The 12007-nt window shown below is 40.2% G+C and overlaps 2 protein-coding genes across 2 annotated transcripts; both read right to left on the reverse strand.

The window, feature by feature from the left end:
• Nucleotides 1–1731: 1731 nt before the first annotated feature.
• On the reverse strand, nt 1732–5368 carry LOC144640364 (NADH dehydrogenase [ubiquinone] 1 beta subcomplex subunit 9-like). The gene is made up of 3 exons (XM_078499533.1): nt 5091–5368; nt 4862–4917; nt 1732–2040 (listed from the first exon to the last, which is right to left on the reverse strand). Exons 1-3 carry the CDS (start codon nt 5338–5340, stop codon nt 1969–1971), a joined length of 378 nt encoding a protein of 125 aa, XP_078355659.1. The 5' UTR covers nt 5341–5368; the 3' UTR covers nt 1732–1968.
• A 2242-nt stretch (nt 5369–7610) lies between these two features.
• On the reverse strand, nt 7611–11724 carry LOC144640363 (uncharacterized). Its single transcript, XM_078499532.1, has 4 exons — nt 11595–11724; nt 11401–11461; nt 10325–10740; nt 7611–9400 (listed from the first exon to the last, which is right to left on the reverse strand). The coding sequence occupies exons 1-4, from the start codon at nt 11624–11626 to the stop codon at nt 9064–9066; spliced, it is 846 nt and encodes a 281-aa protein (XP_078355658.1). The 5' UTR covers nt 11627–11724; the 3' UTR covers nt 7611–9063.
• Between the last annotated feature and the right edge of the window lie 283 nt (nt 11725–12007).

The raw sequence follows: 12007 nt of genomic DNA on the forward strand, positions 1-12007 counted from the left end.
GTCAGATCCTTCTTTCTCTTGTCTTTTAAACCCCTGATGTTGCCGAGTCCCAGAGCTGGCGGCCGACTCATACCCGAGGTAGGTCTGTGCGGACCCGTCGGCAGGTTAAATGGAAAAGATCTCGGCTGGAGCTTTAAACTCTGTAGCACGAACCTCGGAATGGTGTGATATCTTGTCGGGTTCTGAGGAACACGCATCTCAAGAAGACGCGTCATATTATTTAACGAGATTACATCTAATGTATCTGCCATGGTTAGTCCGAAAAATTTATAAATTTTTTTAACGCTACCAAGGTCTTTCTAAGTTGAACGTACACACAAGGTTATGACGCAATAGTTATAATGATTGTTAATTAACACTAATTTGCGCGCGCCTTCCGTGCTGTTTCGTAGACTTATGCTGAAGGAAAGACGAGTCATTCACACTTTTTTTAACCATGATCGGATGACGATTGCAGATGGTTTCTTTAATGCAGACAATCAACCGGGGATGAGGGTAATTCTTGGAACTTTTGATGGGTTCTGCCGCTTGGTTCTACGCCCACACTCTGACCCTATTTCGCGCCAAAGTACGATATTTTCAATGTTTATTTATTGCTAACGTGGCCTCTAAACCCATACCAATTTTAGGCCTGTTAGTGTCTTTAAAGCGGCCTTCACGTGGCAAACTAATGTTGGCAAACTCAAGTTGGTGTGTGTAAACGACACAACAACAGTTGGCAAACAAGTTGGCAAACTGTTGGTGAGAATAGAGACAAGTTCTATTTTGTCGCCAACAGTTGGCTAACTTGTTTGCCGTTGTTACGTCGTTCACACACACCAACTCGAGTTTGCCAACACGAGTTGGCCAATAGTTTGTCGTGTGAAGGCCTGGTATCTATAAAGCGGTAAATGGCGCTTAATCGTACCCAGTGGTGTTTTTTACCTCTTTTCCACCTTTCATGTTTAAAGATGAACAGCCTTATGAAAAGAGATACCGTATTTCCGCGCCCACCCCTAGTCGGAAGTTATATGGAAGGCGGAGCTACTTAAGGATTGTTGCCCAAAACAAAATTGTTAAACGAATTAAGGTGTTCAATTTTGAAGGGAAAACAAAAATTTGAAATGAATATCCTAACGATTTATAAAGGTAATACGGTAAATACGTTTAATACTAGTAGTAAATCAGAAATAAGGGGTAAGGGGTGAGCGTTCGACCCAAGAAAGATACCACTGGGAAAGAGAAAGCCAGGCAGTGCCAAAAGACCCTCACTCGCGGCAAGGAGGGTGCGTGTCGAGCCAAAATAACACTGTCATAATAAAATTGACTGAATTTGACAGGAAAAATTAAAATTCTGTGTACACACATACATAGAACGACTTTCGCTTGCGCGTTCACAGGACAACCACAGGACCACAGCCAACCACAAGATTACGATGCGTTCTCCACTTTGTCGAACGTAATGAAAATATGCTCTCGTGATTTCATAAACCCATACCCAGTTTCAGACCAAAATGGCAAAATCTGTAACTCAAATTTGTGTGCGCTTCACATGCACCAAGACCTAGCCTCATGTATGACATTTACATAACCTGGGACCTGCTCATAGTGAGAAAAAACGCCGAGTGCTTTTCTCAGAGAAAATCAAGAAACCATTGTGCTTATACAATCGACATGGATCAACACCACCTCCTTTACTCCAAGTCAAAGGAAGAACACACACCTTCCCCATGTACTCCAAACAACCAAACGTAAGTGAAAAAACGTTCTTTAATCACAGACCTTGCATTGTAACAATCTCAAAGTGCTAAGTTACTTTTACACATCAATCTGATGTCTACAAAAAATATCTCTGACAGCAGAATGTTGTGACAGAAAAAAAAAGAGGGACACATACACATTACACGATGTTTGCTCTTCAATTAACAATCACAGATGTGATGGAGATACTCCTTTACACAATATTTGTTGACATCTTTATGTGATGATTTAATCCTTGCCGTCTGCCCACTCTTGCATCTCCTTGAGCCATTCCTCTTCCCATGGAAGCATGTGAAGCAGCTAAAAATTTAAAAGAAATTATACAATTTTAAACAGCAACAATAAACTTTAATTTATACATAAATATTTACAATGTTTTTTTAATTCCCGCAATTAGCGTAGATATTTAAGGCTGGTGGGGAAGAAAACAATGAAGAAAAAAAATGAATTTACAAAATGGCGTTATTAAATCTACATTATAGAAAAGAAAAAGAGGGGGGGGGGGTGCGGATGCACCCATCGCACCCCCCTCCCTATGGATCTTTGCACAATCTGGCCACATTGTACAAAATCAGCCATGCTGGAACGCAAGTTACGCAGTCGGACATCAAAACAAAGGAAGGTGAAGCTTGACTGGTGCGAGTCACTTTGTTCTGAATGTCCCACTGTATGTTTTGCGACCTGGTATGGCTGATTTTGTACCACACTGGATTCTCTAAAATGCCATTTCCTGTGTTCCCTGGACCATAATTGGTTAACCGGGTAGGTCTTTTTGGCATTAAAAAATGCTTGCAAAAATACGATGTTTAATTTGGAAATTATAATATTATTATCAGTCTGCAGTTGTGTGGTTTTTAGTAGATTCCAAAACAGACTCCAATCAGAAAAAAAGTGGGTTAATCCCGGATATGAAAGATGGTTTTTTTAACTATTAAAACATTAATTTAAATAGTTTTCTGCCAGTCCAAGTGAGCAAAATAAGGGTAAATTTTATCTTTGATTAACAAATGCAAAATCAACCGATTTTCACTTTTGAAAATAACTATTTTGTGTGTGAACTACAAACCAACAATGGCATCCAGCGTGGGGGAGGGGCAAGCCTACAAAATACCAGTAGCTGTTTAAATGCAGTATCTGGTACTGGCAAAGAAACATTTACATGGATGCCATGTTTGATTCTTCGGATTGGTGCATTTTCGCCACCGGAATTATAAGGTTTGTATATTGTTGGATAAAAAGAATTATCTCACAAACGGGGGGGGGGGGGGGGGGGGGGAACAGGCACCGCAGGAGCCCCCCCCACCCCGTCCCCTTGCCATGCCCTTACTCCACCAAGGTGTATAAATGGGTATGGGCAAAATAATGCTTGGGGAGTACATGTACCATGCAATTGACTAGGGGCAGTATGTATTTCTTGCTGTTTAATGATATCGAAACCAGTATAAGCTATAGCAGTAAAGGCCCCTTGGCTTAAGGCTTCCCTTTAAGGTTACTGTCAACAAAATAGGGTGCCTTCAGGCAAAATCTTCCTACATGCGCAACTTAAATAGAAACCACAGAATATTGTATATCACCGTAAAGCTAATAAAATATAGAATCCGAAAATGTTAATCTTTTTAACTGTTTTTGTTTTGGTAAGCATGCGCCAGCCTTGGAACGCAAACTGACAGTGTTTGTTTCACTGAATTACCAGCCTTTGTGTTACCGCTGGCATTCAAACAAACTGGACTATACCACTCAAGAGATGATGTGTTAACGAAAAGTGTGAGGCTTTTCGATATTTCTTAGAACTGGTTCCTGAAAAATCCACTTTGAAGTTAAATAGAGAATTTTTTTGGCTGTCAATACGTGCCGGTAGCCGTAGGGGAAAAGAAAAGTATTTTAAACTTTGTTAAAGCCTCACATACTTTGGTGCATTTAATATCCCATGAACATTCTGGCCAAGTTATTTAAATCTGATAAATCTACATACCCTATTAATTCATCTGAACAGAGGTAACCCGCACAAAAACAAACCTCAAGTTTCCGGCCTCTTATCTTTTTATTGTTACATACCGGTATTTCATGATACCTAAATATTGATTAGTAGACACTACGCATTTCATTCAGTTTGACACTGTTTATCAGAATAAAGTTCTGCTGGGAATCAATGCAGAGATCATTAATTTGTTAAATACAAGAGCAAACAGCTTGTAAAACTGATTTTCAGTCAAAGAGTATTTTTTAGTCAGAGAAATAGGCTTAACACCTTCCTTCAAGACTTTTCAAAACATTTATCGGAAATTGTCCAGAAAGCCAAAATCCATGTGTTATTAAAGTTTTGTGGCATATTTGTGTTATATTTATGGCTTCATTTGCTTTTCTTGATTCTCTTGATTCTCGTAAATTAAATATGCTGAACATGTTTTGAGTATGGTTCATTTTTATTCGGAATTAAATAGCAAACAGCATTCTGCACTCTTGCTAACCCGGTGATCGAGTCGGACTCAACATTGAAATCAAATCCGCGCTTATACAACAATGTTTTTGTGACACAATTTGTCTCGGTTTCTTTTCCAAACAAGGAAAAAAAGTAGGAAAAAGTAGGAAAAATATTAATGTTATTTGCCGGCCAAAGTCGGTCCTTATTGGAAAAAACTGTACCTTTGGTCTTGAGTACAAGACCTCGGGTAAAGTTTTTCCTAATACGGCCCTTCCAGCCGGCAAATAACATATATTTATTGAGGATAAAATTGACCCACGACAAATACACAGGAACTGAATTTTCCATTGCTGCACCATTTTAAAAAAAAAAAAAAAAAAAAAAAGTTAATGTGATTATTGACCGTTAGTTTGTGGAGAATCAGCCAATCTTCTCACTTCATTGATGGATGTTTGCTTTAAAACCTGGGGTCATCAGATCCTCAGATCTGGGTGGCTCTCAAACTGCTGTTTAAAATGCTGTGACCCAACTGAGACCTAGGGTTGTTTGTTCTTCTTGCTTTTGCAGTGGTTTGAATCGTAAAAAAGCCAAGTTAGGAGATGTCATTATATCCCCTAAGCTTTATACAACAGATGCCTACAAAACCCCATTTCAAGGCTGTTTGAACGTTTTGTTAACTTAATCATAGAGAATACTTACATGAGGAGGGGGAGGAATGTTTCTTTCCCATTTGCTGCCCTCTGGGCTTTCGGGGGCTACAAGAAATAAGATTACATGTTTTAAATGAAAGCCTTGTGCATTTGTGTGCATAAAATTGAGCAAACTCGTAAATTAAAATAATTACATTTTCAGTGTAAGCTGTTTTTATCTTAACATGAAGAAGTCGTATTAGATGTGATACATGAGGAACAAACAAGAATATACTTACTGGTGTAAGGAAAAGGGTGCTTCATTCTCTCAAATTCAGCTTCTGCCGCTTCCAAAATCGTGTGTACCTTCCTCTGGTCTCTCTCGAATTTGTTTTCATCGAATCTATCTCTCAATTTTAAAGCCTCTCTCCTCCAAAGTTGTCTGTCTATACACCAGGAAAGTAAATGCTTCAGACTGTTTCTGTAGAGGCGCATCACACGTTGTTGATGTGTGATTCCCTTCGCCAAGTGAGAAGCAACATACGCCATCTTGGATATTGAAGAAGAAACAACGCTCCCTCGTTCCCAGGCCTTTCTCTGCAGTTATTCGATAGGCATGCAATGGGTAGAAACAACAAGGTCTTTTCCATTAAAAAAAATCGGTCCAAAAAAGAGTTCCCTGGCCAAAGACTGGAATTGGGTAAGTTCTGACAGTCTGAGTATAAACTATCTATCTGACACTGTCATTGTCTCAAATGAAAAATTATGGATCGGGCAAATATTTTTGCGGCAGCAAATAGAGTTCGGTGGCGAAGCATTTTTGACGCCCTTTGCTCCACCAGGAGCCTAAAGGAATAAGTCAGTAAGTCAAAGGTTTTTTCTGGTACGTAGTTTGTTAATTCATGGATATAACAACGATTGTGTGGGTAACATTTCTGGTGCTGTTGGACTTTTTTGATATAAAATATTTTTTGTGAAGAAATTATTCTACATGACACGAGCGTGGGACAAAGAAAAAAAAATCTGAGTCCCCGACGGAAATCGAACCCATGGCCTCCCAGATACCGGTTGGGCGCTCTAACCAACTGAGCTACGTGAGACTCGCTGTGAGCTAGGCCATTTACTAGGTTGATAAGTGACACGCGTCCTGCATACTGCTAGGATCAGCGTGTCACTTATCAACCTAGTAAATGGCCTAGCTCACAGCGAGTCTCACGTAGCTCAGTTGGTTAGAGCGCCCAACCGGTATCTGGGAGGCCATGGGTTCGATTCCCGTCGGGGACTCAGATTTTTTTTTCTTTGTCCCACGCTCGTGTCATGTAGAATAATTTCTTCACTATTTATCACCGAGCTTAAAATCTACCATCTTTATTATTTACTACAAATTTGATGATTTCGACATTGCTGATCCTAGCAGTATGCAGGACGCGTGTCACTTGTCAACCTAGTAAATGGCCTAGCTCACAGCGAGTCTCACGTAGCTCAGTTGGTTAGAGCGCCCAACCGGTATCTGGGAGGCCATGGGTTCGATTCCCGTCGGGGACTCAGATTTTTTTCTTTGTCCCACGCTCGTGTCATGTAGAATAATTTCTTCACTATTTATCACCGAGCTTAAAATCTGCCATCTTTATTATTTACTACAAAATATTTTTTGTTTGTCAATAAATGGTGATTTATCAAGGAGGACTGGTGGCGGCAAATCAGCAAATCAACACTGGTAGTGCAAACACCTCCTGCTTGTGCTGTGTGAATTTTTTCCATTGATTATCTTTTTCTTTTTAAACATATTTCCACAAGTTCTCTCCACATTGGGAATCCAACCTCCCACGCTCAGTTTCTCTGGTAGCATGCTATTATTTATGTAGCCAGTCCCTGCCACCTCCATAGACCAGGCCCGGCCAGGGGATTTGGGTATACGGTATCTTGGGTGTTTTTAACCAAGGTATTCGGTATCTTTTTGCCGTAGAACGGGTATAAAGTATTTTGTTTTCCTGAATTTTTGATTTTCTGTATATAAGCGTAATGTTAGTCTTGTTTTCTTTTTCTAAATCTTATCCTAAGTGCTTGTGTGACTCATGAAAGATCTGCAGTTCTTCGTGACTTGATCCGCATGCGAGCGCATTCTGCGAGTGGTCATGAGTGGTGGTTTTGACTTTGTCAAAGCTGTTAACTAGGAACGGACCATTATTTTTTTGGAAGGGGGGAGGGGAACAAAAATCAAGCATGAGAGTGCAGCATTTTTCTTTGCTGGTCTTTGCTAGCTTAAGCGTTGACAAAAACTTACCCTTGCGAGCAACGTGCACCTTTCAAAAAGCTACCTCCACTAAAAACTGAGCATACAAGCACTTGTAAAAGTATGCGAGCACGAGCAAAAGAGCACAGTGACGGATCCAGACTTTCAGGTAAGTGGGGGGCCTGATCATCCAGACTCCAAGAATAAGAAGGGGGATCTGCGGACTCGTCCCCAGTCGTCTTTTGAGTCCGTCTTGAGTCGACTGCTGAACACGGAGGGGATCATCCTTCGCGTCTTGCAATTTTCGCATAAGAGACGACTGGGGACGAGTCAGGGGGGATCTGCTCTCTTTTCTCAGCCCTACAGGCCTTGGTTTGGCCTGAAGATAAGGTGGGGGCCTGGGCCCCTCACCTGGATCCGCCACTGGAACACCCACAAAAATTTTGCAAGCATTCCAAGCAGAAGCCTAATTTGTGACCATTCATGACCCTTTTCATGCGAAGCTAAAGAGGTATATTTCTGGTTTCCTTTCCCCATGCCTCTCGGCACTGATAACAGAACATACAGAGTCAAGTGGAAATGTCAGTTCATTTATACAGAGCTTTTATTTTTATGTTACAACCACTCTTTCCCTGTACAGTCATTATTGTGAGCCTTATCTTTTCTCATTTTCAAAAAGTCATATTAATTTTACATATAATTAGTTTAAGGGCAGTATTAAAAAATCTCTAAAATCACTCTCCACTTCCAATAACATTAGCTCGCACACGGCTGGAAATTTTTCAATAACTGCCTACAGATATGTGCTATTTTTTACTTCAAGCATGTACATGTATATCAATAAATAAATATTAATTGTTCCTGCTACCAATTCATATTGACATAATAATTTATATACATAATTTAATATATAATCAAAATGATTAAAGTGATCAAATATATCTCAGAGAATTCGCAGAAACCTGGCTGCCAGGTTTTCGCTTGAACTCGCAGCCCAAGTTCAAGCCTAGCCAGCAACCTTAACTTGAGGGGGCTTAATGTCAACCATGGTATGGAGACCTTGCCCAGGCACTGGGCTATCTGCTGGTGTCCAGCTGGCGGGTAGCCGTCAAAAGCTGGGGGGAGGGGAGGGTGTCACTTTTGACCGCTGGGCCTAGCTAGGTGCTGGCACCTTTTGAGCAATTTCGTGTGAACTTGGAATGCAGCTGTGTAGTCTGTGAATATTTTGAATGACACCGGTCCAGGGTTTCCTGTGTAGAAGGCACCCTGCCGATGTTGCAGCTGGCAGCTGGGCTCCTAGGGTGACAACCTTCTAGGCTGGGGGGAGGGCTGGGGACTTGTACTAGCCCTGGGCTGTTTTGGGCCTTGGGCGCCAGGTTCTTGGAAAATCGAACAGATATTATAATACAATCATGTTTCTAATATTTGAAATTCTCGCAAACCTACAAAATTATTAGCAAAAATTATGCAAGACTGTGTCATAAAAAATCAAAGGATTTACATGTAATTGGCTGGTTTCCTTTCTTTTTATATTCAAAATACAAAAGTTCAATCAGTACAGCTGATCATGATTATCTTATATCTGTAAAGAGGGATTTTTTCAATTGAGTATACAGTAGTTTTGCAAACAATGTACGTATCTGGTATGGATATATATTTTTTGATAGAAATCAAGTTGAAGGCTTTAAGATCCCTTAGTTTGATACATGACTACATTGCAGTGTCGCACCTAATTTTACGTATTGTGTAGTTCCAGGAACTATCCATACCCCACCCCCCAAGGAAGATCATTAGAAATTCCAATGGGGAGTGAGTTGGGTCTTAAAAGCTACATGTAAGTTTTTAAAGGACACTATTTATAAGGCTTTTAATAAAAAAATTGAATTCAGAGGTTTGTCTTTGAGAGGGGGAAGGGGGCTCAAAACCAAAAGCCTTCTGTGTGAAGGGTATGGATATTTTCTGGAACCAAAAAGAATGGGAAATGTTTAACAGGTGTATTTGGAAAGCTACACAAGAACACTAGCATTATCTGACATATGTTAAGTAAAATAATGATCACTCATAAGAATCGGACAGTCATTAAATTCTACATCAAAGTCATATAACAACTCTACAAGCTGAGGTTCTGGTCGTGGACCACCTGAAAAGCCACACTCTTCAAGAGTCTTGTGACGATCCAACTGCACTTTTTTTCCTTCTTTGGTTGTGCAATAAATAACTACTTTCCTTGGCGTCCCTCCAAACCTCTCGTTGATTATTGACTCTATAGAATAAACTGGTATATGAGCATGAACAAATATCTGGAAATGACCTGGATAAGACTTCAACTGTGGCAGGTTGGCAAACGTGACAAGTTTGAGTTCCATACTTATAAACCTGTCGAACCAGAAAATCAGGTTAGCAGAATGTTATTGTAAAGGGATTGACATGATCAAACACAGAGCTTTGCATTTATACATAACGTAAAATTCCGGTTATAAGCCCTGGGTTTATAAGGAGGGGCTTACGCTTTATAAACAAAAATCAGGAATAACCTTCCCTTTCAAGGACAATACACAAATCATGCAATCATTTTCTTCATGCATCACTGAACAGTTGCAGAGATGAGAGAGCCAATCAAATTCATGGATATTAACTGGATCCACAAGGTTTCAGATGTAATAAAAACAACGCATTTATTTGAGGATCCAGGGAGGGGTATTTCCATATGAAAGGGACTGGTTTTCTCCATTAGGGGTGTAAATTGAGAATTTTGGTCTCACATACAATATACATGTAGGGTGTTTAGGACAAAATACCAATACTTTTAGCTGTCACGGTCTCCTTTATGGTTGTACATGTACCGGTACATGTATAATGACATTAAGAAGCAGAAAAAGCACTGCCATACTTTGTTGGCAGTCTAGACTGAAGAATGGTCTTTTTTAGGGGGTCAAAAAGCTTAAGCCATGTCCAAATTGGTATCCATTAGGGGATAAATTCAAATTTTATGATGAGCATCCCCCCCCCCCCCTTCCCCCTAGGTTTGAGGTGCACTGAAGGTAAGGTAAAGTCTGGCAGTGTAGCAGCTCTCATAAGCTTGTGGATGCTAGTGGTCCTCTTGTATAGCAGCTGCCACTGTGTTTGTGGCTAGGGGTATTGTTTATGTTGTTTATTCCATCTAAGGAGAGTGAGCCATTCATGTAAAACCTTGTGAGAACTTAAAGTCTGTGCCGAGCCTAGTGCTACTGATGTTTAAACAAGAAGATATGGTACTTATTGTCTCGAGAATGACAGTCATTTTCAAGGCCAGCAGCTAACCTTGGGTACTTTTCCTTAGGGGGCTGCCATAATCCCAGCTTGCAACAAGGACATTGCTCCAACTCTTCTCTCTCAAATCTCAGAACCGGTAGACCATCATCTTTGACACATTCTTCTTTCTTGTAGTATTTCAAGCCCTTGGAAAACTCAAGATAGTCCAGCAGACCATTAGCATCTCTATCTAGCTTCTTTGCAAGAATATACAACTCCAGGTTATTGGCAGGCGCATTTAAGTCTCTCATTCCTGCGTAGAATTCCTCGTATGACAAGCTACCATCACCATCAACATCAAATCGACGAAAGAGATCAATAGCCCGGGCATAGTTATCGATCATCCATTTGTCCATACGAGCTACAAAAGCAGCATGAAGATCATCGGCAGCTTCAAAGGCTGATGCTGCTTTTTCAAGCTTTTCCTGTCAAATACAAGAGTACAGATGTCATGCATTAATTATTCGACTATGATGCCATTCTGAGGGGGGTATTGGGATTTTTGGTTTTGCGGTTTTGGCCATTTTTAGATCGGTTTTCCAGTTTTTGCCCCGACAAACTGCGGTTTTTCACTTTTGGTGTCTTATGCGTTTTGCGGATTTTCCTTCTATTAGCATTTGGTTTTCGGTTTTCAGCAAAAATACAAGTGGTTTTTTGGATTTGGTATTCAATGTGGTTATCAGTTTTTCCCATTTGGTTTCCTGTTCAAAGTGCTATTTTGAGTAGTATGATTAAGCTTGTTACTGAACAGAAAGTGAAATTTACTGCGGTTTTGCGGTTTTGATGATTTTTTGTTAGGTTTTGCGGTTTCTAATATGCCCCAATGCCCCCTTCCTTCTGGTCATTGGCTGACTGACATTTGTAGACTGCAGACTTTCACTCCAGTTAACTTCATAGCGCTCCAGGTAGACTGGATAACATTTCGGTTAGCCTGTTTATGGTTGGCTCTCAATAATGGTAATGGTAACACGATATAAGCTTACATGTTTTCTCGTAGTCTGTAGTCTGTGTAAAATATCTGAAAATATGTCCTACACCTGCGATGCCATTTGACCATGTACATGAATGAAGGAGTGAATTTTTACCTTGGCAAGCTCTTCCTTTGACTTCTTGACTTTCTTTGCTCCTTTCTTTTTACCTCCAGATCTAAATCGAGATACAGAAAAGTGAACTGACTTAAAATATGCAAAGAAACTCAAATTTAAACTTCTATGACCTTAATAGTAAGCTTATCGATCTACATTTTGTAGAGTCAAATGTCAAAATGGCGCTCACATACTTGGATTTACCACCTTTCTTTTTCACCGGCATCTTGAGAATAAATCCAATTTCACTTATTACAATTAGAAGTAATAACTCATGATAACTTTAGTTATTGGAAGCGCTTGAAAGTCTTCGAGAAGTCAAACTTCGTCTGCTATAAAATTACCAAGGTAACGACACGGACGAAGGGCACTGAGGACGAGAATGATGGGTAACGACTGCTGACCGTTCACAAACGCTGCGCTGCGCAAACAATGAGAATTTTTCACAGAGTCCGTCGAGCGTGAAGCGATAAAATTTTCGCAGTGTCCGTCGACCTCCACTCGCGCGTTCATTTTTTTTTTTCGCTTCAAGCTCGACAGACTCTTAAAAAAAAAATTTCACTTCAAGCTCGACGGACTCTGCGAAAAAATAGGTGACAATAGAAAG

The sequence above is a fragment of the Oculina patagonica genome, unplaced genomic scaffold, assembly GCF_052425735.1.
Source record: "Oculina patagonica isolate OP01 unplaced genomic scaffold, crgOcupat unplaced278, whole genome shotgun sequence".
Taxonomy (NCBI): Eukaryota; Metazoa; Cnidaria; class Anthozoa; order Scleractinia; family Oculinidae; genus Oculina; species Oculina patagonica.